A 27,857-nucleotide genomic window follows, 5' to 3' on the forward strand; every position below is an offset into this window, starting at 1 on the left:
AATCAGTGGTTAATGGGAGGGACTATTGTTCTAATATTAAGCTAACATATTTGTAAACTCTCAACAAGGTTAATGATAATGGGTATTGAAGTGTATGTTGACGCAGGTATTTACATGGACAACATGTAGACTGTACAGCGTTGGATTGGTTTCTGTCATCGAAAGTAGTAAGTCGTTGATCCATCTAGCAGTAAACCATCATCGTAGATAGCGGGTAAAGGAGAGCTGACCCAGCACGTCCGTTCAGTTGTAATGACTGAGACGCGATTGTGTATGGAGCTATGAGATCAAAATAACATTTTAAATTGTACCATTAACCTTGTTGAGAGTTTACAAATATGTTAGCTTAATATTAGAACAATAGTCCCTCCCATTAACCACTAAATATCTTACTAAATATAAACATAATTTGATACATGCTGATTCTTTCATTCAAATTGTTATTTCTATGTTAAATGTCGTATCAAGACAAACAGAACATTTAATTGTAGCTAATTTTTAAATAAATAACATCGCAGCTAAACACCTGTCATTTTCTGGAAGAATTACTTTGTACTTTAGAATAATACAACATTTGTCCCAAATACAAACCAAAAAACTAATAACTAAACCCTACAATCAATAATTTGTAAAATGTTCCAATTTATAAGTGTTTGTCATAATGATTACTATTTATATTACAGCAATCATTTTTTTTAATTGATGACCTTCGAATTATTTTTAACGATTTAAGGATTGATTGTAAATGAACCCCAACAAAGCTATTTCAGCATAGAAAATGGAAATGTTTGGTAAACAAAACTCAACTGGGACATCAACCACACGCCGGTATCTTTATGAATGTATAAGACAATAGAAAAATACTTTATTAATAAACCTCAGACACATAGGTGTACAAGAGGACATCACATATACAAGTATACACATTTTTATACTCAATACATTAACACTGACAAAATAATGCTACATACATGGTAAAATTTAACAAAATGTCAATTTACAAAGTGGAAACTACCATAACATTCAACTCAAAAAGGACAAACATAAATCACAAGTATCGTGTAAGAATTTTAAAAAATATTGCTAAGTTTTTGTAAAGTTCTTCATGACAAAATGTCTCTTTCTAAAGTTTCTTTCTAAGCAGTTTTATTTCCTGTTTTTGACATTTGAATAGATAATGAAATTCATCTCCTATTCCATTTCCACAGAGATGACATATTCGTGCATTTTTTGGTATTCCGGTCCATCTTTCCGTTATTACAGGAAATTTTAAATTTGAACATCTGAATTTTGCTATATAAATCCTGTCACACAGCTTCAACTTTATTAAATAGGTTTCCAAACGAAATTCCTCTTTATAAAATGAATAAAATGCACCTCTTAAAGAGTTATTCATTTCGGAAAACCAATGTTGGATGAATTGGTCATTCAGGTTTTGTGAAATAATGTTCTTTAACCCCAGTTAACATGGCCAATGGAAGTTGATTTTTTCAAATAAAACTAATTCGATTTTCGTCAAATATGGATTTAACGTACGTAATCCATTTAAATTTTGTGGGGTTTTGAAAATGGAATTTGAGCATTAATTTATACATAATGGAAGATAACTTGTTATGTTATAGTTATTGACCAAGCAAGTCGGTATATAGAATTTAATCTGCACAGCTTAGGTGACCCTTATTAACCCGAACGACGTAGGAGTTCGGGTTAAAGGGTCATCCTGAGCGCGTGCAGATTAAATTCTATATATCGATTTGATTGGCCAATAACTGTTTTAACACATGACGTCATTAATTTACATGAACGTTTTAGATGTGGACGATATTCCGCAATCCACGGATTCTAGGAACGTAGGGTAAAGAAAGGGGAAAATACGACTTTCATTGGTAAGTTTTAAATTCATAACTTTTTTTTTAGGTATTAGACTTATTGTAAAATTGCAATTTAATGATAGATTTTTTGTTAATGTTTCTATTAAATCTATTTCCATTTTATTTTTAATAGAGAAAGATAAACCGAGGAAGAATTAGATGTTATATTTTTAAATTTTTAATGTTGAATAAACAGAAAATACGTTTCTCTTTCCAATCTTTTACTCCCCCTCCCCCAAATTTCTTTGTATCTACTGACACGTCCATCTAAATGAAGTCTGATTGATTTAATCTCCCTGTTTAAAAACAAACTAAAATATGACCCCCTTTAAATTCGATCCAAAAATATGGGGAATAGATATTCAAGAAGTCGTTATAAATTCCATTGAATCTAAAACTAGTCCAAATCAGATTTCTTTTATGCGGATATTCTTAGATACATTTCTTTTTTGGCGGAAATTACCAACAATTGTTTCAACTTTCTTTCTGACTTTAAAACACAGATCTAAGATTTATGTTGTACGCAAAATATAATACTGAAACATTTTATGTTCAAGCTAAGATGAAAAAAAAAGAATGAGAAACCTCACTTTTTTTCTATTCTGAAACTACGATGTTTGTACAAAGTCAGTCAGTTTTGTCGTAATTTCAAGGCAGATGGTGGATTCGGGGTGGGGACTAACATGTCGTTCACCCTAGGAATGGACAAATTATCGTGTTTTGCCTTAAAATCGTCAATATTGTTTTTAGTCTCGCTACGCTCGGTGATATATATTTTTTAATTTGATAGAATAACGCCCCTTTTAAAATCTAGGAACCGCCCCTAAAGGTAAAAATAGGTTTGAACTGTGCAGTATATCTGAGGTAGTTAATGCACACCTTTGCTGTGCATTATCCAGATTATAGCACAGTAAGAACAAAGAGATTTTACCCATACCATGTGTTAATCTCCAATAATAAATTATTCCAAAACAACACCATTTTACGTTTAACAATGGTTTCCAAAAGGAATCTTCCGAGTTCCCCATACATCATATAATTTGGTGAACTGCTTCTTAATTTCAAAATGTTTTTGCAAAATTGAAGGTGTATTTTCTTATAGATGTTTTATAGTGTTATAGAAAAGGAGAATGAAAAGACACTTCAAACATATTCTGACATCGGACTCGGACTTTTTTTAAGCTGAGTTTTACTGTGCGTATTGCTGTGTGTCTGTGTATTCTTCATGAGCTAGATGTATATAGGGGAAGGGTTGAGATCTTACAAAACATGTTTAACCTCACCGCATTGTTGCACCTGTCCCATTTCAGGAGCCTCGGACCTTTGTGAGTCTTGTATATTTCTATGCCCCCATTTATGGGCAATATGTTTTCTGGTCTGTGCATCCGTTCGTTTGTTCGTCCGTCTGTTCGTTCGTCTGGTCGTCCGTCCTTTCGTCCCGCTTCAGGTTAAAGTTTTTGGTCAAGGTAGTTTTTGATGAAGTTGAAGTCCAATCAACTTGAGTCTTAGTACACATATATATGCATGTTCCCTATGATATGATCTTTCTAATTTTAATGCCAAATTAGAGATTGTAAAATGAAAGTGCGGATGGGGCATCTGTGTACTGGGGCCATATTCTTGTTTATTTAATTTTGATTCATTCATATGTTTCACAGTTTAGTGTGACTTCCGTTTTCACTTAACTAGTACACATTTTTGTTGATAGGCCATCTGAAGCACGCCTCCGGGTGCTGGATTTTCTTGCTGTGTTGAAGACCCATCGGTGGCCTTGTGCTGTTTTCTTCTCTTTGGTTGGGATGTTGTCTCTTTGCCACATTACCCATTTCCATTCTCAATTTTATTGGTAGTAAATTTATACAGAAATACCAACCTTTGTAAACAGGCCTCTACATTAACATTTTTTCTAACTTGTCCCTTCGGACAAGTGGTTATAAAATCAGCTTGTCCGAACTCTTAACTTACTTGTCCGAATTCATAATTGAAAATCTAACATATTGATGATTTATGCAATAATAACACTTGGGCTTTGATTGTACCCAATAAAAGGAGCATTTTGTAATGTTATATGAATACCGCATCAAAATACATTTCATTATTTCAGAATGAAAGTTTTTTTGCAAGACTGTGTTCTCTGACTCAATGTCATTATCATTTGTCAATCATTAAATCATCATTTCTTCCCAAACCACTACGTTCCCCTATGGACCTATTCATTCTTTAGTAGTGGTATGGGTTAAACCAAGGATGTAAATACACCTGGCCACCTTGAACATGTATATGAGTAAACCTTTTTAATTTATTGATGATGTCAAAACAAGCTTTAACAATTTATTTTGATTTGTATATACATTGATATATGATCATGAAGTACATACACATTTCACTAAAAAAATCTGCCTTTAGTTTTTAGAATTTTTTTTTTTTTTTTTGTTTCATCTTAAATTTTTATATCATAGATCTTATCAAATAAAACCTCTTTTAATGTATTGTTATGCATAAAAGCAAAATCAAATGAAACATACTTTAATTTAATATTTTAAAGTTTAGGTAAAACTCCACATGGAGGTGCTCCTAATTCAAGGAAGCTTATACTAATTAGATACATTACAATGGTTTCTTTCCCCTTACTTATATCCCCATGGTCAATGGCTGCCAGCATGTTCAATACTTAATCAGAGACATATTATACAAGTTTTATATGTCTCTAGTTCAATCAATGAATAATTATTTCATTAAGTATAATCAATAAAACAATCATTCATATTTGTGGGAATGTATAAGTCTTGAATTTGATCTATTTTTATCTGACCTTGATTTTTCACTTGTCCCATCGGACAAGTAGTATGGTGAATGTACTTGCCCGACACCTGTGTCCACTTGTCCCGGACAATCGGACAAACGTTAATGTCGAGCCCTGGTAAATTAAGAATTTCGTTAGTTTTCTCAATTGAATGGTTTCATATTTTTCATGTCGGTGTCTTTTATAGTCGACTATACATTTTGGTTTTTATCATTGTTGAAGGCCGTATGTTCATTTGAACTTTAATGGTTAGCTGTTCCTCACATCACCTTATTTTATATTAACTAAGGGACCTAGTACACATCATAAAATGGCAAAAATAAAATCAGCCGTGAATAGGAAAATACATAGCCCAAACAAAGCTACAAAATATGACCAGATAATATTGCTGTCGAAATACCGAATGAAAAAGTCGACATTGCATCAGATACACTAACAGTCCGAGTGATATTCAGCAATGTTTTTAATACTAAAAGAAACATACACAGTACAACCAGACTGTATAAAGCTGAATAACTTTATGTGAAAGGGGTCTCTTCCGGTATAATACCAGTATTAAAAAAGAGACAAAAATCATCCTAAAAATTATAGACCAAATATCACTCGCTTCCAGTCTCGTATGAATTACTTGAACATAACGTAACGGTACCCAAATTGCACCGAGTACCCAAATTGCACCTATTTATCAAAAATAGCAGCGAAAATCTAACAAGATTTCCTAGAGACTTAAAAAATGGTATTTTTATGATTTGATACTATGCACGTCTTTCAACATAGGTAAAAATATTTAGATATACACAAAACGTTCACAATATTTATCAACAGATGAAGTGTTTACTGAAAAAGCAAAATGTACTGAAACGTCGCCATGCGACGTCATCAAAACGTCATCTTTTTAAAATTAACAAAAACAATACGTTTCAAGTATCCATTTCTTAAAAAAATGAAGAGTAAGCATGGGCAAATATCCAATTGTTCAAAATATTTGAAAAAAATAAACAAAAGCTCTGTTATTCGACTTTTGACGATGCGAATTTAAGCATGGATGCAATTTGGGTACTCCTCATTACAGAATCTGGGATGGTTTGGAGGTAAGTTCAGACCAATTTTTCTATGATTCCTTATGGATTGAAAATCAAATTGGTGTACCTTTATAATAAAGAAGGATACGGCTACAAAATAAACACAAAATGGAAATTTTTGTCTTGATCATAAAAAAACTTAGTTGAAAAAACTGTCAAAATAGGTGCAATTTGGGTACCGTCACGTTATACTGGCTATAGCAGCATGATGAATCACCATGCGCCAAATACAACTCTCTATGATCTACAACACGGTGTCGGAAAAAAGTAGCATGCGATTCACAGGTGATATCTGACACCCTGGAATCCTTCAAAAGTGGCATATCCACTCTAACATTTGAAGGATCCACAACAACTTATTAAACTACAAAGCCACTGTACATAATGTATATATGTTATTGTTAACTATTTTTCTTTGTCATATTATTTTTAAATTAAGTCCATATATGTACATAGCACACAAGTTCCGGGAAGTTTTACACTCCTACCTAGGAGTCTACTCCCGTATTCGGAAGAAGAAGAAGAAAAAGATATGTCGTTGTGTGAATCTTATTATGTTGTCATGATTTCCCATTTGGTAATAATCATAAAAAATTATATTAAAGTTTAATGCTCAATATCATAACTATTTGACAAAGACATAAAAAGTTATATAGGAATCGACTGTATGTATATGAAGAGCAGTGGCGGATCCAGAACTTTTCATAAGGAGGGGCCCGCTGACTGACCTAAAAGGGGTGCACTCCAGTCATGCTTCAATGATTCCCTATCATATGATCAACATTTTCCCCCCACGAAAGCCCCCCCCCCCCCCCCCCCTCAAGCCCCCCTGGACCCGCCTTTGAAGAGTAACTTTGTATTTGATTGTTTTTTCAAAAACAATTAACTTAGATAAATAAAGCATCCTGTTTTCTAGATAAAACCATCATGATTTCAATCACAATGTAGTTTTAGAAAAATAATTTATCCCTACATTGCCTCAAGGACGTATATTATATGTTATTCAGGTCTCAGACAGGGTATATACTGTGACATTCCCGGCTTAGAGTTTATATCCCCTGAGCCGAAGGCGAAGGGGATATAAGCCCTAAGCCGGGAATGTCACAGTATATACCCTTTCTGAGACCTGAATTACACATATATTACGGATTACCCCTGACTTAATGTTATTTTCCAGTGCAGATATTTGTTGACAACACATATATATATTGAAAAACCCAACCTGATATGTTCGGCATACGTGAAGGATTTTCTAATTTGCTGTGAACATAATTTTATCGTGTATGTAATAATTTATAATAACACTTTTAACATTAAATTTAAGTATTAAAAGTGTAAAATGCGTGATTTTGTATCAAAAATGTATTATTGACTGAAGCACGTCATTATTTTCCCTCTGTGAGCCTCTGACAGTCTGATAGCTTTTGACTACGTCACATAGTAACCGGTGTTATGATGACGTTTTTGAGGTTCCAATTGGGGATAAAAACGTCGTATATACAACAAATGGAAGTTTTTAACGACCTTGACTGGCTATACAGCCCTTGCACGGTCGGTCGTATATACCCCGGCAGTTTCCTGAATATATACTGACATCTCTGTGTTGTTATCCAATCACAAACCTCGACACATTTGTAATCCGTAATATTATATATTAATTAGTTAATATACGTCCTTGATTGCCTTCAGAGATAGACCACGGATTTTTAACTTAGTAATTGTCATGTATTGGTCTTACATATAGTAATATTTTTACGATTCCATATTTTTCAATTCTGTCCTGCTGGGTTTATTCTTAGATTAAGTTGGGCATTTCTGAAGCCTATTTATTTAGTACTTTGTGGAATATTGGTAAAGAGAAATTAAAAAGGTAGTCAGACAAACCATATGAAAAGAAATGTTCCGAACAGATGATAAGAAAACCCGGGAAAGAGAAAAACTGAACAAAGACCACGTTTATTCAAGGCTTTTAAAGTTGGTGTTATTTATTACTTGTTATTGTTATTTTGATACAAAGATACATTATTGAGAAACACTTTAATCATGTGAAATATTTCAGAACGTACATAATCCGAATTCAGGATGTCCATAATTCATTTTACCTGTTTTACAAATTACAGTCAGAGCTCAGACTAGACCGAATAATCTGTCTCTTCATTTTAAAATCCAGAGTCGGATTTAGAGGGGCGCGCCCCCCCAACCCCCCATTTTTGGGAAAAAATTTGGTTGCTTATAAAGGGAATCATTGAAGCATGACTGGAGCGGGCCCCCTCTTGGGTCAGTCAATGGGCCCCCACTTATGAAAATTTCTGGATCCGCCACTGAAATCAATTTATTTCATACATGTGTATATATGTTCTTGTAAAACATTAATACTCTGCATTATTAAACACATAACACAAAGCATTATAATTCATATTGCATGTCATGATTTATTCTGGTCTTATTACATGTACCTGGAATAATTTACCAAATAATATTAAAGAAATAGATAATTTAGATACATTTAAGACCAACTGTTCAAACTATTTTCTAACTGAACAGAATAAAGATGCACGAAACTAATGCATATCTTTTCTTCTACTGAATTCATATATGTGCTTATTCAATATTTAAGCTGCTATATTTAACTGTATTATGTATTTAATTTTGTATGTATTTTTGTCCGTTTTCTATTTGTATAAATAGTTTTTGAAGGCCTCCTGGAAGATTAACATGTAATTGTTAAATGTGTTACCTTCGTTAAATAAAGAATTTTATTATTATTATTATAACTGATTGCTTCAGATCACACAAGTTCACTCTAAAAAAAAAAGAGGTACACGCCCTTGAATTTTGCGCCTTAAAAAAATCCTGGGGAGAACACTGATTATTATTAATGAAAAAGCTGCATAATTTTAACTTTGGCTAAGGCATAAAGAGTTGTCTTCAATGTGGGATGTTAAAAGAAAACACAAGTTGTCTCCCTTGTTACAGAGCTAAACAAATTATATCAAAACCAAGTAAATATTCAGATCAAGCAACAAGTTTGATATTAAAATAAGGAGATATAATTTAATTTTGGATGTAACACGTCTTCTGATTGGCTGACGTTGTTTAGTTTATTAGCCCATAGACATAATTTAGTCATGTGACAGTGATGCCTTCAATGTTTTTTCATGGTTTTCACCAGTTTAAAATGAAATTTAGAATTGAAATTATAAGAAATAACTAATATTTTATCTGTCTATTTGAAATAACATAAAAAATGTGGTGCACACTTTAAAATAACCCGCTACATGGGTTATTTTGTGTGCACCACATTTTTTATGTTATTTCTTCATAGACACTTTTGTGAGACAGAAAAAAATATTAGTCATTCCTTAAATGGTATGATTGCCAATGAGACAACTACACTCCAAAGTTCAAATGAAGTGGACATAAGCAATTATTTGCAAACATACATTTGTATGGCCTTCAACAAAAAGAAAAAAAACCATATCTTATAGTCAGCTTTAAAAGGCCCTGACAATGAAAAATGTCTTGTTTCAAAGACTGATAATTATCAAGCATCCTAATTATCACACAATATGCACATATGCAATACTACTACCAATTAAAAAAAATAAACTTAAATAATCATGAAAAGTGCTTATATATTTAAAGGCAATATAGGAAAGGTGTACTGACATAAGTAGTCTCTAAACACATTAGCTCCAAATGGAGCTTTTGTTAGTAGAAGCCATATTAACTATGTGTATCAGTGAGAAAAATGTAAAAGCATAAAAATATAGTATATATACCAATACCAGTGATCTGGAAGGATTTTTTCTCTATGGGCCCAGGGCCCCTCAAAATTAAATTCAAGGGGCCATTTTAAAAAATAATGGGCCATGTTGTCAAATGAATGGGCCATTTGAATTGACTACAGTGAAAAAAGTAAAAAGAGTATATCTCGGCAAAGAGATGGTGATTATTAGATTTTAATCATGCAAAGGAGATATTTCTTGGCACCTTGAAGCCATTTAAGTACCAAGTGACTTTGAAATTTTGTTTTCATAACAATTATTTGATCATTATTGATATTTATTGAATAAATTTCAATTACAAAGTTGCTTAAATATATATAACAGTTCAAGAAAACTAAGAAAAAAAAATTTTTTAAAGTATTTTTTTCTTGTTTAAAGAAAAATATTCTAAAAACTGAAATGTGACTTTTTGTCCTGTGACTTTTTGTCCGTGACTTTTTGTCCTACATTCGGTGGTACTTACCTTTATGATTTTAAATACTATTAGGCTTAAATTAAAATATTGTTTGTTTGCAGTTTACCGACCGACCCTTGAAAATCCTCCCGACTGTGAAAATTTTATTGCTTTAAATTTGAAGAATTTTTTTTTAATACTTCTATTGACGTGATCCGGAACTTTGGGTCCTTTCCGGAAATGATTTAAAGTCTGGGTCAAATACGCATTTCAAGTTCGGTTTTTCTTAGCTTCCCGTCAAGCGTTCATGTGACCATTTAATGATAAAGCACATGGAAATTGTTTACAGGTATCCATGAAGTCACGGAGGAGTACTTTACGCTGTCGTCTCGTGTCAATTTTAAGACAAATAACAAACAAAAAAGTTTATTAGTAAACTGTTTATACAGATTCAGGCACATGTAATGATGTGTGATGATATCATTGACTATGATGCAGCGGATATTCATAACTAAGACGATAACCATTCTGTCTCAAACAAATCGGGTACAGAATCTGTGGAGCCTGACTTTATGGAACCAATTTCAGTGGTTAAATAATTCGACAGCAGCTTGAAGTATGGCATATTTTCTACAAATCGTTGTGAAGACGACAAAGATGAAACCACTCCTCCGTGACTTAAATCTTCATGGATAATATCTGCAAACACGCCTGTACAGAGGAAGGGCTCATTTGAAATGTTAATGGATATAGATCATGCCAAATCAATAAGAAGCAACCCTAACTACACAAAGATGTAGAGAATATGAATGGTTAGCTTGAAAAATAAATATACTCTCTCTATATTAAATCTATCTTCGATTGCAATGAGTATGCTCCTTTAGGATAAGGGGGGCTGCCCCACTCATTGCAATTATTCTCTTTCTAACAATATTAAATATACCCAAACTGTGTGGCCTGTGTGAATTCAATTAAAACATGTCCTTAGGAACGATGCTGCCAATTTTTTTTATGCATTAAAAACATTTCAGTACAGACCATTTACTTTTAATGGGGTGCTAGGGATTTCACCCCAAACTTTAGATTTCTTTGGTTTTCATTAAAGCCTGGCAAAAATATAACCTTATCACATATATAATTAAATATTGTTAGAAATATGAAAACAGTCGAATGTCTTAATACTTTTTTTTCAAGTTGCCTTTTTTCAATTGAGGAAGATTCAATGGTTATTTTTTTTTTTATTAAAAATACACTCTTTAATACATTGTCTTATAAATCTTTAATATCTACATTTTTCTGATGAAAATACTCTACTCATGAAAACATTCTAGTCAAGAAGCCTACATGTCTGAATATATTTCTTTAAAACAGTACTAGTCATAATGACATTCCTTGTTTATAAGTGTTCCAGTATTTAATAATTATACCATATTTTATGTCATAAATTGGATAATGATACTAATTTTATGTAAAAGTTTCAGTTTTGGTTAAAAAGTTTTTTATCTGAAAATGCCTGTTCATTTGATGTTGGTTTTTAGCATGTTTAGTGTTTGTTGTTTTAAAATGTTTTTTTTTTCTTTACAAGAAACTTGGTTTAGTGTAACTGCTTGTTTAAACTGTTTTTTGGCTGATAAAATAAAATATTTTTCCTACCTACCGACCCTTCAGTCTGAAGGTACAGTCGGAAAACTGCAAACAAACATATTTTTAAGGTTGGCCTTATAGATATTGTGCCTGTGATTTTGTTATTTCAATTCAACAAAGAATGTAAAATAATTTCTTCCAAACCAGATAATATTTAAGATATTCTTTATTTACAATGTTTCTACTGCTACTGTTGTCTTGTTCATGTGCATGGTTTTTTTTTTACATTAAATTTGGGTCTTCGTCGATACCATACTTATTCCAGACGTTCCGTATTAGAGGACATATTTGGCATTTCCTCTGCACTTCTTGTATTATTATAACTTCATCACGATGACAACAATAACAGTAGAGAGTATCATTAATTGATAAAACAAAACAACAATTCGCTGAAGGCATGTTTACAAAATGTCAAAACAAGCCAAAGACCAAAAAGTGACAAGGACAGTTAGTCGCCTTTTATGGTGACAAAAACTATATTCATAAAAAGGCTTTGGGGTTTTTCAATCGAAATAGTAGCAAACTGAACTAAGTTAAAAGATAATAATTAGAGACAAATCTCGTCTGTACTAGCCAAATTTTACAAATTTAAGGTTGTAAAAAATCATATCATGAATGATGGTTAATTACGTTTTTTGGGTAATCAGTTACACCCCATGGTTCTATTATTTCCATAGGAAAACACCCGAGAAGTCCCAAAAATATATAGGTGCTCCTATCATTGGAGGAACATTACACAGTTGTGTACACACACATGGCGGCACGGAACACGATCGGAAATCTATTTGACGACGTATCGAAACGAAGTGAAAAATATCGTGCGCCACGTGGGCGCTTACATAAGTCACTCTATGCGCCATTTCTGGTCGATATGCGCTATAGGCGCAGGGCGCACAACTTTCCCGATCACTGCAATACACATAATTAACAGCGCCTGGTGATGTTTTATAGCCTGACGGGTTTCGGTCCGAAAAGGACCTTCATCAGAGGCAGAATAATGGATTAATGTTTGCACCCTATTTATATAGATATGGTAACCGGCGGTTGAGTTAATCGGCGGTTGAGTTTACCGGCGGTTGAGTTAACTGGCGGTTGAGTTAACCAGCGGTTGAGTTATCCAGCAGTTCAGATTTAACCGGCAGTTGAGTTAACCAGTGGTTGAGATTTAACCGGCGGATCAAAGTTATCCAGTGGATAAATATGTATCTTGTTGATATCTAAAAAGGTTCAATTATTATAGATGATAGTTCAGGCAACGATATTACAACAACTGTTCAGCCATTACATTTAATATACAAGTACGTATTTCCGCCCAAGGCGACGTCACTGACAATACGACGTCGACAATAGACATGTACAATAGTTGGAACGTTATGTTCCTGCGATAATCTCAACAAATGTCAAAATGGAACAAACGGTATAGTTTCTGGATTTAATGTGTGGGTTGTTGTATGTGAATCAATATGACGGGACTGTGGTGTTTGGACATTTTGTATGAACTTACGTATGTGTCGAATCTTTGTTTCCATATCCACTGAATATTCGTCTGAATCAATAATCTCATTTTCCACATTTTCCGGTTCTGTTAACTTTAGAATTTGTTCGTTTAAGTCCTCAAACAATGTTTGTTTTTGCACTAGTTTTCCGAGTGTTGCAATAACTTCTTCTTCGTCGAAATTCGAATTTTCCTTCGCTTCATCTAATCTTCGGAATAATCTGGTAACAGCGCTTCTGTTTCCCGATCGGACTGATTTCAATTTTACGAGATCCATTGGTCAAGGCACCATAAATATAGATGATAGTTCAGGCAACGATATTACAACAACTGTTCAGCCATTACATTTAATATACAAGTACGTATTTCCGCCCAAGGCGACGTCACTGACAATACGACGTCGACAATAGACATGTACAATAGTTGGAACGTTATGTTCCCGCGATAATCTCAACAATTATCCTTTCAGTGGGATTTTTCATGGTTACAGTTATCTATATTTAGCTAATGTACATGTTACAGTAAACTTTCTTTACATGTTACAGTAAATTTTTCGACATTATACGGTAATCATGTGACCTGATGATATAACCATATTTGGGCTTTAGCATACACCTTATCGCTATTTAGTCCATTCCGGGAAAAACAGTCATTTATACAACTTCCTGTTTGAGGTCAACGGCCGAAAAATGGAGGTCATCAGCAGTGAGCTGAGGAAGAAAAAACTTAAGAAAGTGATCATCAAGAAACTTTGATATTGTATGATCCACTTTTTTTCGAAATTAAAATTGAAGTAAAAAAATATTTTGTTTGAAGTATTTACGGTAGTTTTAACAGGTCTCATTAAAAAGTATCATGCATGGTTAATTGTTTAAACAGGGTCCCAGATAGCTTCAACTGGATGAAAAAGTTGTGTAATTTTAGAACTTATCCGGAATGGAATAAATAGCGATTAGGTGTATTGGGTAAAGGGTGTTTTAATAATTTAAGAAGTACATGGTAATCATTTAGTCTTGATCTTTGGCTTATGATACACCTAAATATCAAGTCTTTGAATAGTATGTCATGGTAGTCATGTGATCTTGATATTTGGCTTATGATGCACATAAATATCAAGTCTTGAAATAGTACTTCCTAGTAGTCATGCAGTCTTCATCTCAGGCTTATGATACACCTGATTGACCTGAATATCAAGTCCTGAAATAGTAGCTCATGGTTGTCATGCAGTCTTGATCTTTGGCTTATGATACACCTAAATATCAAGTTTAATAATAGTAATTCAATAGGGCTGTGCGGCATATTTTCAACGTTTATATATGCCCTGAACTTTTCAAAGTTTACACTAACACTAATTTTCTTAACTACCCCTACCTCCAATGAAGGGTTACCACAGATTTTAATGTAAACAATATGCACATTTATATGTACTGTTATATTTTTAGCTCACCTGACCTGAAAGGTCAAGTGAGCTTTTCTCATCACTTGGCGTCCGTCGTCCTGCGTCCGTCGTCTGTCGTCCGTAAACTTTTACAAAAATCTTCTCCTCTGAAACTACTGGGCCAAATTCTACCAAACTTGGCCACAATCATCCTTGGGGTATCTAGTTTAAAAAATGTGTGGTGTGACCCGTCAAACCAACCAAGATGGCCGCCATGGCTAAAAATAGAACATAGGGGTAAAATGCAGTTTTTGGCTAATAACTCAAAAACCAAAGCATTTAGAGCAAATCTGACAGGGTAAAATGGTTGATCAGGTCAAGATCTATCTGCCTTGAAATTTACAGACGAATAGGACAACCTGTTGTTGGGTTGCTGCCTGTGAAATGGTTATTTTAAGGAAATTTTGCAGTTTTTGGTTATTATCTTGAATACTATTATAGATAGAGATAAACTGTAAACAGCAATAATGTTCAGCAAAGTAAGACCTACAAATAAGTCAACATGACCAAAATTGTCAGTTGACCCCTTAAGGAGTTATTGCCCTTTATAGTCAATTTTTAACAACTTTTCGTCATTTTTTGTAACTTTTCTAAAAATCTTCTTCTCCAAAACTACTTTGCCAAATTTAACCAAACTTGGCCACAATTATCATTGTGGTTTATAGTTTAAAAAATGTGTCCGATGACCCAGCCTGCCAAACAAAATGGCCGACATGGCTAAAATTAGAACATAGTGGTAAAATGCAGTTTTTGCTTTATATCTTTGAAACTAAGACATTTTGGGCAAATCTTTCAAGATTTAAATGTCCATCAGAATAAGATATATCCCCTCACAAATTTTGAGTTGAATCGGACAACCTGTTGTTGGGTTGCTGCCCTAAAATTGGTGATTCTAAGGAAATTTTGCAGTTTTTGGTTATTATCTTGAATACTATTATAGATAGAGATAAACTGTAAACAGCAATAATGTTCAGCAAAGTAAGATCTACAAATAAGTCAGCATGATCAAAATTGTTAGAGGACCCCTTAAGGAGTTATTGCCCTTTATAGTCAATATTGAACAACTTTTCGTCATTTTTGTAACTTGTATAAAAATCTTTTCTAAAACGACTTGGCCAAATTTAACCAAACTTGGCCACAATCATAATACTAGGGTATCTATTTTAAAAAAAGTGTCTAATGACCCCGCCTACCAACGAAGATGGCCGACATCAGTAAACACATTAACAGGTGAGCGACACAGGCTCTTGAGAGCCTCTAGTTTAACATTCCCAAGTTATGTCTCTATGAGATGGAACACAGAGAGCATAACTGGGAACCAGTATGTAAACAAAATTAATTTTCTATGAATATTCTAAATCACCCCAAAAGAGGCGTGCAACCTATAGGGGGAGTCCCTGGGGTCACCCTACCCCCTCCTGTTTGAGAACTTGGAAACTGATAAGATAACCACCCCTAATGCCTGTGTCACACTGTCCCGATTTTTAAGCCGATGGCAACACGATTATGGAAATTTTCAAAATCGCGACTGATCGTATCCAGATCGGGCTATTCGTAGTGCCATCTCTAACCATCTCTAACCATCGGCCACTTTTTCTAGCCTTCGGGGACAACTTCGAGAAGGGTTCTAAATTTTTTAACATGTTAAAAAATCCCCGAAGGTGCGTCCGATGTTGAGGGTTCGTATTGAGTTTGTATCACCATCCTCACCATCGTAATGTCACCGGGAATGCATCTTTGAACATCGTATTGCATTCGTGTTTCCATCGGGCAGTTTTGACATTACGATGACTTCACGAATGAATCACAAAGCTACCCGAAGGTCTTACGATAGCAACACGACTTCGTGAAGACCTCGTAATCCCGTCGTGTTGCCATCGAATAAAAGTACGAAGGCGACAAGATGGAACTACGACGGCAATAAATCAAGCTAAATGTAAGTAAATTTTCGCGCTAAAATACATTTAAAGTGCCATTCGCGATATGCACTGGTCAGTCTAATACGACAGTTAAGAAAGACGTTCACAAAACATGGAGCTCATGTCATATGATTCTATGAGAACAAGAAAGGCGACAGCGTTGTTTCTATTAATTAAAATGGAACAAGAAGAGCAGATATTACAGGCTCAGGATTTACTTTTACAAGTAAAATATTATTTTTTGTCAATTTTTCAATCAAGTAACATGATGAAAATCATAAACGCGCCTTGTACACCTACACTGCAGGTACACGTATATAGGGAAACCAACTTTTTCTTCATTTTTCTGATTTTTTATGTATCGTCTGAGTTGTTGTCACATGAATGTTTACTCCATAACCGTTTTGTTTTCTATATGTCATATTTTGCGGCATTTGTTGCTTTCCCCACATCCTTCCTTTTGTCTATATTATTATGATATTCTCCTGGAAAGAGCTCTTTTTGAATAAAAGGGATCAACGAACCCATTACCTTACCTTTAAGATAGATCAGTAAACATCGGCATAATTATGGGTGATTATTCAGACTAGTGCACACATTTTACAGTTCAAACAAGATGTACACGACGTCTTTTAGACATCGTATGGCCATCGCGCAATCATCGTAATCCATCGTGTAGCCTTCGTAATCCATCGTGTAGCCTTCGTGACCCATCGTGTAGGCTTCGGCTGAGATATGAAGCTTAAATATCCGTCTTCAGTTAACCTTCGTATGTCCATCTTTTGCTATCGTATATAACTTCGGCACCATCGTATAGACTTCGTTATTCATCGTACTTGCTTCGGTCACTTTTTGGTATTTTAACGAGATCGGGACCAACTTCGTACGAACTTACAATTTTCGCATTCGGGTGTCAATTGTATATAAAAATCGGGACAGTGTGACACGGGCATAAACCATAAATATTCATGTATGGGACAATATAACAAATTATTTACATTTACTATGGGCATGTCAGTCAGACCTCACCTTTGATCCCTGTAGTAGTGAACATTTGTCTGATTTGTGGCTCGTAACTTTTGTACTATAGAACACAAACTTAGTTTTCTTGCCAGGGAAACCAGTCCATTCATACTACATTTGTATTACATCATTTTGTACATGTTCGTACTACATTTTTTTTGTAAGTCAACTTGTACTACTAACAGTCAACTAAAACCAACGTTAACTACGAACTAGAACAACTGCAATCATTGCTAACTTGTACCACTGCAGCCAGACTCACCATAAAAAATATACATTGATATGTATATATGCATTGCTTTTGAAACCTTGATAATACATAAATTATTTGCCTTAATGATTAATTCATTAGATAAACATAAATGTAAAATATATATGAATGTTTAATGTTGAAGCAACATTGCCACAGTTTTCATAATTACGTTTGCCTTGATTTTTTGTTAATTGCAATCAGTGCTTACAGCACTTTGATTTAACAAATTTTTTCTTTGGTAATTAAACACAAGGGGTATAAACATTATTGATTGAAAAGAAAAAGATATTGGAAGAGTAAATCAATTCCAATTTATTGATATTTTAATTTAATTTTCCAGAAACAATGTCAAGAAAGATATATTTTGCTGGAAGTATCAGGGCTGGTAGAGATGATGCTGATCTGTACGCCAGACTTATAGAACAGTTAAGACAGTATGGTAAAGTGTTGACAGAGCATGTCGGCAACTCTTCAGTTGAAAAAGGTAAATCTGCTAAAGAAGTACATTTTTAGGCAGTTAAGCTGCCTTATGCGACCACCCTGGATTTGTGTTCTACCAAATAAATGCTGAAATACGTGCCATTGTTATCTATGTTATTTATAACTTATTGGACAGTTTTTTCATACTTTTCATTCTGGATTACAAAAAATATGACCAGAAAAACCTTAAATGATCGTCGATTTTCCCAAAAGTTTTGAAGTTGCACATAGGAAGTAGAGCACATTAGGAATCCTTATGTAGTTTATTGTCCCCTGAGCTTTTGGCTAAGATGTCAAAGAACAAATGTATGAAATATTTAATCAACGTAAATCTCTAAAGAAAAAGTAGTTAAGATTTCCCAAATTGCAAAAGTCGTAGGAATATTGTTGGTCATCAATACGTAGTCAACTACGTCAGTAGTCTATTAATATAAGATCATATAAGTTCAACTGATCACGCTGTTGGCGGCAATTTTGAATTAAAAGACGAGGTCTGCGACATTCCACTTTTGCAGTCGGACTTTCTACTTGGTTACTAGCTACGCCCGACATGCCCGACGGAACTTGAAAGAAAATAAAAAAATAACTTTGCAAACGTTTTTACCAAAGTTTCGATCTAATAAACGATCTCAAACTTATTTTCATCATTACTATTTATGACAGCGATGTTCAATTTGTTCAACCGCTAGCTTTATACAGAAAATTGCCGACATATAATGTGTAAATCCGAGTAAAATCGTATCTCACTATCTGTCAAAAACAACATTGAAAACAAAATGGCTGCCGCGAGAAGACAATTACAATATCGGATCCGATTCCGGAAGAGGAAAAGGGTAATCCCGGGTTTTGGCTATTAACTAAAAAATCCAGACAGGTGACAAAATACATCTTTGCATGGTAAAGAAAAATAAACACTAGAATTGAAAACCAAAACATATATGTAAAAGAAAGAAAAAGCAGAAAATATTTTGTACACCAATTTTAATGTCAAAATCCAATACAATGTGACAGCTGGGAACAGTTTATCTGACAATATATATGTTCCTGGTAACAGTATAAATTTTCTTTATCAGTGATAAATGTTGGTAATGCATGTTAGATGCTTTTAAAGTTAAACATATTACTGCAATTTCAAGGGGTATTTTTTTCTTCTCCATTTTGATAGGTCATTTAAAATAGCTGGAACTTTCTTATATAAAAAAAAAAGATGTGGTATGATTGTAAATGAGACAACTATCCACAAGAGACCAAAAAGACACAGACATTAACAACTATAGGTCATCGTATGGCCTTCAACAAGGAGCAAAGACCATACACTATAGTCAGCTGTAAAAGGCCCCGATAAGACAATGTAAAACAATTCAAACGAGAAAACTAATGGCCCTATTTATATAAAAAAAAATTAACAAAAAACAAATATGTAACACATAAACAAACGACAACCACTGAATTACAGGCTCCTGACTTGGGACAGGCACAAATAGTGCAACTATATTATATGATACCTGAATGTAAGCAAATCATATGATATATAGGTGGAGTCCATTGGGCCACTCTACCTCCTCCTGTTTGATAACTTTGAAACGGATGAGATCCCCACCCCTCAACCATATACATTCATGTATGTCAGAGACTAACTAACTAATCAAATGAAATATAGGGGAAGTCCCTAGGATCACCCCACCCCTCCATGTTTAAGAACTTGGAAACAGTCGAGATCCCCACCCCTTAACCATATTTATTCATGTATGGGACAATATATATATAATCAAATGAAATATAGGTGGAGTCCCTGGGGGTCACCCCACCCCTCCTGTTTGAGAACTTGGTAACGGTCGAGATCCCCACCCCTAAACCATATATCTTCATGTAGGGGACAATTTAACTAATCAAATGAAATATAGGGGGATTCCCTGCAGGTAACCCCACCCCTCCTATTTGAGAACTTGGAAACGGTCGAGATCCCCACCCCTAAACCATATATATTCATGTATGGGACAATATAACAAATCATATGAAATATAGGTGGAGTTCATGGGGCCACTCTACCCCTTTCTGTTTGAGAATTTATAACGGTCGAGATCCACAATCTTAAACAATATATTTTTATGTATGGGACAATATTACAAATCAAATGAATTATAAGGGGGTCCCTATGGTCACTGTACACCCTCCTGTTTGAGAACTTACATGTATGGGACAAGATAACACATTTTAAAAATGAAATATACGGGTAGTCCCTAGGGTCACCCACCCCCTCTTGTGTGTGTTTTGAGAACTTGTATAAGATTGAAATACCAACTCCTAAACTAAACCATATTCATTCGTGTTTGTCATTTCAAAAAGATTGAATAACATACAATATCAATCTCATGGACGTCACAAAAAGATTGAATAACATACAATATCAATCTCATGGACGTCACATATGCATGTCACTTTGCTAGACCTAACCAACGTGTACTAGACCTTGTCCAATTTCAGGCGACCATGGGAATGAATAATTATGGGAACTTTGTTTGGAAGACTTCGTAACAGCATTATGTTACAATCATTTTTTTGATAATTAAAAAATTTTATTGATGGAAAATAATTAGTAGGTTTAAAGAATTTACGTTAATTATAATTTGAATTATTTATGGTCCTATAAAAATTTTCATTTTCATATGGCTCATTTTAAAGAAAACATCTTTCAAGCCGAAGAATGTTTGACCAACTGTTTTTGGGATACGATTGCTTTCCAGCAATCTGTAGACTTTTACCGTTGACTCAGGGCTCATTCCCTCACGTCAACCGTTTTATTCTAAACATTCAGTAACATCTCAGCTTCTTATGATTGTCTTGCTTTAAATGGAAAAAAGAAGCAGAAAAATGAACATAAACAACTTTCCTGTAATGTTCTTCTCATAATCTTCATGTTTGATATTTCCCTTGACTTATATGCGTGTTTTTAACAACACGGAAAATCAGAATTGAGCAGTATTTATATTTAGTGTTTTTATAAATTTAGAAACACGTCAGAGGGAATTCCCCAGTTTAGATAAATGCGAGAGTTCTCTGAATTCCGATAATTCTATTTCTGTCATATAAGAACTGAAGGAGTTTTTCTATATTTAACCGTTATGAAGCTGATATTTGATACTGTACTCTCATAAAGAAATGGAGAACCATTCATCATATCATTAAGATTTGATAAACGTTCTTGTTCCAAATCGCAAGTCGGGGGTTTGTTTGTGTATTAATGCGCATGCGTATAGTTTTCTTGATTTCAAGGGGTATGAGATTGAGTGGTTGCTCTGGATTCCCCACTTCATTGATTAATTTGAAACTCATGGGATTTTTTCTATGTCTGTCTGCTATTGAGGGTTATTGTTGTTGCATAATTTTAAATCATATGCATCATTTAAATTAAAATATTTAAATTATATGTTTACCTATAACACCCCTTCAGCCGAAATGGAATCTTCCATATTATCGTTTCGAGTTGTCTCCCTTCTGGCCTTCTGGAAGTATTTTCCGTCAACGAAATACACTACGACTCTTTAATTAACTTGTTAGATGTCGATAAACGTCGTATCATATGAAGAATGATCTTAATTTAAACAGAGGAGTGTGTACGGAAAGGAGTCCCACTGACCCAAAAAAATAATTTTTAAAGCGTTAGAAATTGGGTTCCTCCTAGAATTAACGATGATAAGATACGAAGTGAAATACCTTCTCTCACTCTCACTGACTGCTGTGGAAAGTAAACTTGGAATTGACAGCATACATGTGAACCTCCCGACTCCCGTTTTCAGGGGTCTCCTCCCGTCCTCCCGTTAAGGAGAAAAAAAAATCCCGTGTATGAAATATTTCATGAAAGAATTTTCAGCTTCCATTTTTGATAATTTCTTACTATGGTACACATGGTACAGGTGTAATTTGACACCAGTGTCAAATTCTACCTGTAAATCAAAGAAGATGTGTAATTATATGGCTTCTCTTGACAGCTTGGGTGTCAAACATACTGGTAATCAACGATGCTTACGTCTGGCTAATGATCGCTAATTGCCGTTGTGTGATAAAAACTTACTGTATTAAATTTTTGAAATAAATTTTGGTTACTTCCCTTTGATTTATCCTATCATAAGTTATTTATCGTTCAAAAATGTAAATTGTAAAATAAATGAATTATATTTTAATCAAATAACCATAAAAGGATGGTAATTAAATGAACTCAAATGTTTTGGACAAACAAAATAATATAAATTTAAAAAAATATTGTGGGAATCTAGACTTCTTTTCAAAGATTAAGTTGAAATTTATATAACAATTCTGACCTGTAAATATTCTATACCGACCGTGCAAGGGCTGTATAGCCAGTCAAGGTCGTTAAAAACTTCCATTTGTTGATATTCTATTATATGCAGAATTGTACATAATTATAGACTTAATAAAACTCTGTATCCCTTAAACAAATGGTGTAGAAAAATGTCTCAATAATTTTGGACAGTAAAATAGATTATCCTCATTCAACTAAATAAAGCAAAATCTTTAACACAGTCTCAAGCTTCTATCTAGAAAAATTACTTTTATAATGCTAAAAAAAACATACAATTTACTATTGTTATTGTTAGTTATTTTTTAATTAATTTATGATGTTTAAAATATACATGTATAGCATATTTCTTTCTTATTTGTATATAATCATTTATTTGCAAGCAGTGAACAATCAATTTTCAAACACAACAACAAACAAGAAACAGACTCTTCTCAATATTTTTATTTGAAAAGCATTCAGATAGATTCAATAGAAAGGCAACAAGGGTACTAGGGTGTATAAAAACATTACATTATGATGTAAATGAAAGAACACTTTAAAAGACAATTTCTACATTGAACGGTTACATTAACGACAAAATTAATGTCGATAAAAAAACTCCTGATTTGAGTCCCAATCTCCTGATCAAAATTTCCCAATCTCCTGATCTGAGTTTCACAGTCCATCACATGTATGTGATAGTACAAAAATAAAATACAATAAGTACATTTCTCATACACGTGTATCCGGGATTGGCTACTTTTAAAGTTGAGTAACAATTCAGATTATTACATTTTGCATGTGCAGTTGAATTAGTTTTGAAAATAATACTATCCACTCCAGGTGTACCAGGGCTGTCAAAAATGCTTGAGACTCACGCATGTTCATGCTTTTTTGCGGCAGTATCCTTTGATCTATTTTTTTCCTCTTTGATCTTTTCAATTTTGGCCAAATCTCATGCATTTGCTTAATGAAAAGTTGGCAGAAATGCTATACATGTGTCAATGAAAACTATGGCAATCGTATCCCTCAGAGCATTCTGCTCTTTGATTATAATTACCTGTCATTTTATTCCAAACTCAGAAATCATAGACTTGGGGTGAATGTGGGGGACATTTACATTTACTATGGACAGGTTAGACAGACCTCACCTTTAATCCCTGTAGTAGTAAACATTTGTCAGATGTGTGTCTCATAACTTTTGAACTGTTGAACACAAACTCAGTTTTCTTTCCATGGAAGCAAGTCCATTCATACTTTTACAAGCTCGTACTAAAGTCAGCTTGAACTACTAACAGTCAACTAATACCAACGTTAACTAACAACTAGAAGAACTGCAATCATTGCAAACTTGTATCACTGCAGCCTCTATGACGATGAAAAAATATACTTGATATATGCGTTGCTTTAAAAAACTTTGACAAAATATGAATTATTTGCTTTAATGATTAATTCATTAAATGAACATAAATGTACAATATATGAATGTTAAATGTTTGTTCTGTTTAAAAATCTTTAAAAAAAATTGAAGCAACATTGCAACAGTTTTTAACCGGATTTTTGTGACAAAAATGTCGGTTATTGATTTGGGGATGCTCGGCGGGCGGCCGGGCGGCCGGGCGGTCGGGCAGTCGGGCGGTCGGGCGGGCGGCAATCAAATGTTGTCCGTGCATTAACTCATGAACCGTTCGGCCAAAGCTTTTAAAATTTTAATATGTTGTTACTGACAACTAAATGAAGGTCAAGTTCAATAATGGCGATTTTGACTTTTACCGTTCAGGAGTTATGGTTCTTGAAAGATTGAAAAATGGAGTTTTCAGTCGTGTCCGTGCATTTACGCATGAACTGTTCTACCAAAGCTTCCCAAATTTTAATATGTTGTTACTGATGACAAAATGGAGGTCAAGTTAAATAATGACGATTTTGACTTTTACCGTTCAGGAGTTATGGTTTTTGAAAGATTGAAAAATGGTGTTTCAAGTTGTGTCCGTGCATTTATGCATGAACTGTTCTACCAAAGCTTCCCAAATTTTAATATGTTGTAACTGATGACAAAATAGAAGTCAAGTTCAATAATGACGATTTTGACCTTTACCGTTCAGGAGTTATGGTTCTTGAAAGATTGAAAAATGGTGTTTCCAGTCGTGTCCGTGCATTTTATCATGAACCATTCAACCAAAGCTTTTGAAATTTTTATATGTTGTTACTGATGACAAAATAGAGGTCAAGTTCAATAATGACGATTTTGACTTTTACCGTTCAGGCGTTATGGTTCTTGAAAGATTGTAAAATGGTGTTTCCATTCACGTTGTTGCATTTACTCATGAACCATTCAATCTAAGATTTCAAATTTTAATATGTTGATACTGATGACAAAATGGAGGCCAAATTTGATATTGACGATTTTCACTTTCACCATTCATCAGTAATGGTTCTTGTGATATTGCCAGGACACAAATAAATATTAATAAATCCGGTTTGCTGTCGTTGTGACAGCCTCTTGTTATAATTATGTTTGGCTTGGTTTTTGGTTAACTGCCTACAGCGCTTACAGTGCTTTGATTACTTGTTATGAATCGCACCTGCAACATTTTAACATAAACAGATGATAAACAGAGGTGATTTAAGAGCGTCCAGGGCACCTGTATGGAGTCATTTATATGGTTAATGCATAGAATTTTTACAAGTTCTATTAATATTACCCTGTGTGATGGGCTTTTTCAAAAATCCTAGAGCAAATATTGATAAAATTATAATGTAAGAATATGATAATTAATAATCAGACTTTTGCTCATTGGAAAGATGTTTTTAAAAGTTGTATCTGCCCATGGAAGTAAATTTCTTATGCCTCATGTTCATGTAATCTTTCATTGGATTTAACAACATATTTCCTTTATCTCAATTATATTTTCAAAATATAGAGGATTATAATGAACGTGTTCCAATAAAAAAATGTTTGAAGAAATACATGTATCAAAGCTTCATGAATGAATTTTAAGGCTTTTAACAGACATAACATTATAATCTTTGATGTTAATGCTTTGTTTCAGAAGAAAAAGATTTAAGTGAAAAGGAAATTCATGACAGAGACATGGAATGGTTAAATGAAAGTGATTGTAGGTATATAGATAGATGATGAAAAAAATAAGAAATTAGGATATGGATAACAGGATTAAAGTGACCTACAAGAGAAATTTTGTCAATTGTACAAAGAATCATAATTCTAGAAATAAGTTTATACTTCTAAGAATCTTCACTACATGTATATAATGCAATTATGCACCTTGTTTTTTTTTTAATCCAAATTATTTTTAGAGTTTTTCCCTTATTAAATCATGATTTTTGCCATTGCTTTTTCTGGAGGGTAAAAATATTGTAAACGAAACTGCTTCACAACCCTTAGAACTTATTAAAACAATTTAAGATCTTCACTATATAATGTCAAAGTGCACCTCACATTTGTGTTTTTATTCAAATGATCTTTGGGGTTTCTTTGAGCAAATTGTAGACTTTTCCATTGCTTAAAGAAGTCTTTGTTTTTCATTTATACCTGTACTATTTATTATCTTAGTGTTACTGAGCCCTTTTCAAATACTTCAAGCCAGTTTAAAATCAGTCAAGAGACATTTTGTAATTGGTTCTCCTTCAATAGAGCAAAAAGGGATATCTGGGACTTTGTAACTGTCTTCACATGGAATTCATTATGAAGAGCATTACTACAAAAAATTATTTGTCTTATATTGTTAACTGATGAAAAAATGTATTCACTGAAATGTAAAAGAGAACACAGCATTTTACACCATTAAATGAAAGACTTGAAAAGGATTTACACGGGATGTACTAATTTGACAAAAATGTCCTTTCTATCTTTTACAGATTTAGTAGCTGAGGTGACACAACCCTCCCTTGGTGTAGGATATGAAATAGGAAGAGCAATAGATTTGAAGAAAACTGTACTTTGTTTATTCAGACCACAAACAGGAAAAAGTAAATTATTTCATCTTATACTGTAATTTTACATGCATTTTTGTGATGTGTTTATTATTGTGAATAGTTTTAACCATATTTAACAAAGAGACACCTAAAATTTTTATATTATGGAATACAGCATTCCTCAAAATTGCAAAAAATTATCTTGCATTTTCTACCATTGTTGAAAAATAACAATGCTAAATACATGGCAAAATTTTTGAACTTAGTGAAGAAACATGAATTTGATGTTCATGTTACAAACACATGTATATAGGATTATGTGAATGATTTAACAGGAAATATTCAAGAGACTTTTTATTGTGTTTTTAATTTTAATTTTTCTATTATTAAATTTTACAGAAAAAAAACTTTGCTTCATCATCATTAACTGGAAAATAAGAGATGTGGTATGATTGCCAATTAAGACAACGACCCAGATGAGTCCAATGGACTAAGATGAAAATAATTTCAATCTCTAAAGCGCCTTTAATAAGAGTATACGGTAAAACCTATACTGTATAGTGATTAATAAAAGGTGCAAGACACTGTGTGTGTTTGTATGTTTATCTTACTGGACATTTTACTTCTATATTAGAATGACACTAAGGAAACTGTTAAAAAACATAAATTGAGTTGAGAATCAACTTTATATTAAACATGTAAGAGGAACTTTCATAATTATGAAAATAAAATCTTCTAAATCATAGTTTAATTATTATTTCATTTATATTTCAGGGTTATCTGCAATGATTCGTGGGGCAGAGAATGAATCAACATTTATAGTTAAAGACTATAAAGAATCGGAAGCACCTTCAATTTTTAAAGAGTTTTTTAAAGAAGAATTATAAAATATTTTTAACTTACCATTGTTTTTATGTTCTTTTCAATAATCTATATTTATATATTAACATCTAAAGTATAATTATCCTCTAAGCATAGGAGCACATAAGCTGTTGCTTTATCTTTAGAGTGTTTAATCCATGTGTTCTAGATATATGTATCTTAAAACGTTTTTCATTGATCCTGTCATACTGTATTTCTTTAAAAAAAGCTGTTTACAAACTTTGAATTATGCGAAAAACAAGGGATTTTCTTCCACTTAAAAAAATTTCTCAGCTTTTTTTGGCAATACCTATGGGAATGTCGACACTTCATATTTGATTGAATTTGGCCTTTCAACTTTGTTGATTGAAGATTCCCTGATGAGTCTTTTGTTGGTGAAATGCGTGCCTGGGTGAAAAAAATTATCAGCCTGATATTTCTAACCATTTTAATAGAAATACCAGAAGTCCTTTACTAGACTAGTAATACACTTCTGATAATTCATATGCTTCATTTGAAATATAAGTTTTATTTCCGAAAATGTTAGCATATAAATTATTTATTTGATTTAAC

General features: G+C 33.3%; 1 protein-coding gene across 1 annotated transcript; it reads left to right on the top strand.

The window, feature by feature from the left end:
* The first annotated feature begins 7,654 nt into the window (after positions 1-7,654).
* On the top strand, positions 7,655-27,325 carry LOC143067258 (putative 2'-deoxynucleoside 5'-phosphate N-hydrolase 1). The gene is made up of 5 exons (XM_076240369.1): positions 7,655-7,730; positions 18,051-18,194; positions 25,541-25,606; positions 26,367-26,477; positions 27,198-27,325. The coding sequence occupies exons 2-5, from the start codon at positions 18,056-18,058 to the stop codon at positions 27,308-27,310; spliced, it is 429 nt and encodes a 142-aa protein (XP_076096484.1). The 5' UTR covers positions 7,655-7,730; positions 18,051-18,055; the 3' UTR covers positions 27,311-27,325.
* Positions 27,326-27,857: the final 532 nt, after the last annotated feature.

This window comes from Mytilus galloprovincialis, chromosome 3 (genome assembly GCF_965363235.1).
Source record: "Mytilus galloprovincialis chromosome 3, xbMytGall1.hap1.1, whole genome shotgun sequence".
In the NCBI taxonomy this organism is placed as follows: domain Eukaryota; kingdom Metazoa; phylum Mollusca; class Bivalvia; order Mytilida; family Mytilidae; genus Mytilus; species Mytilus galloprovincialis.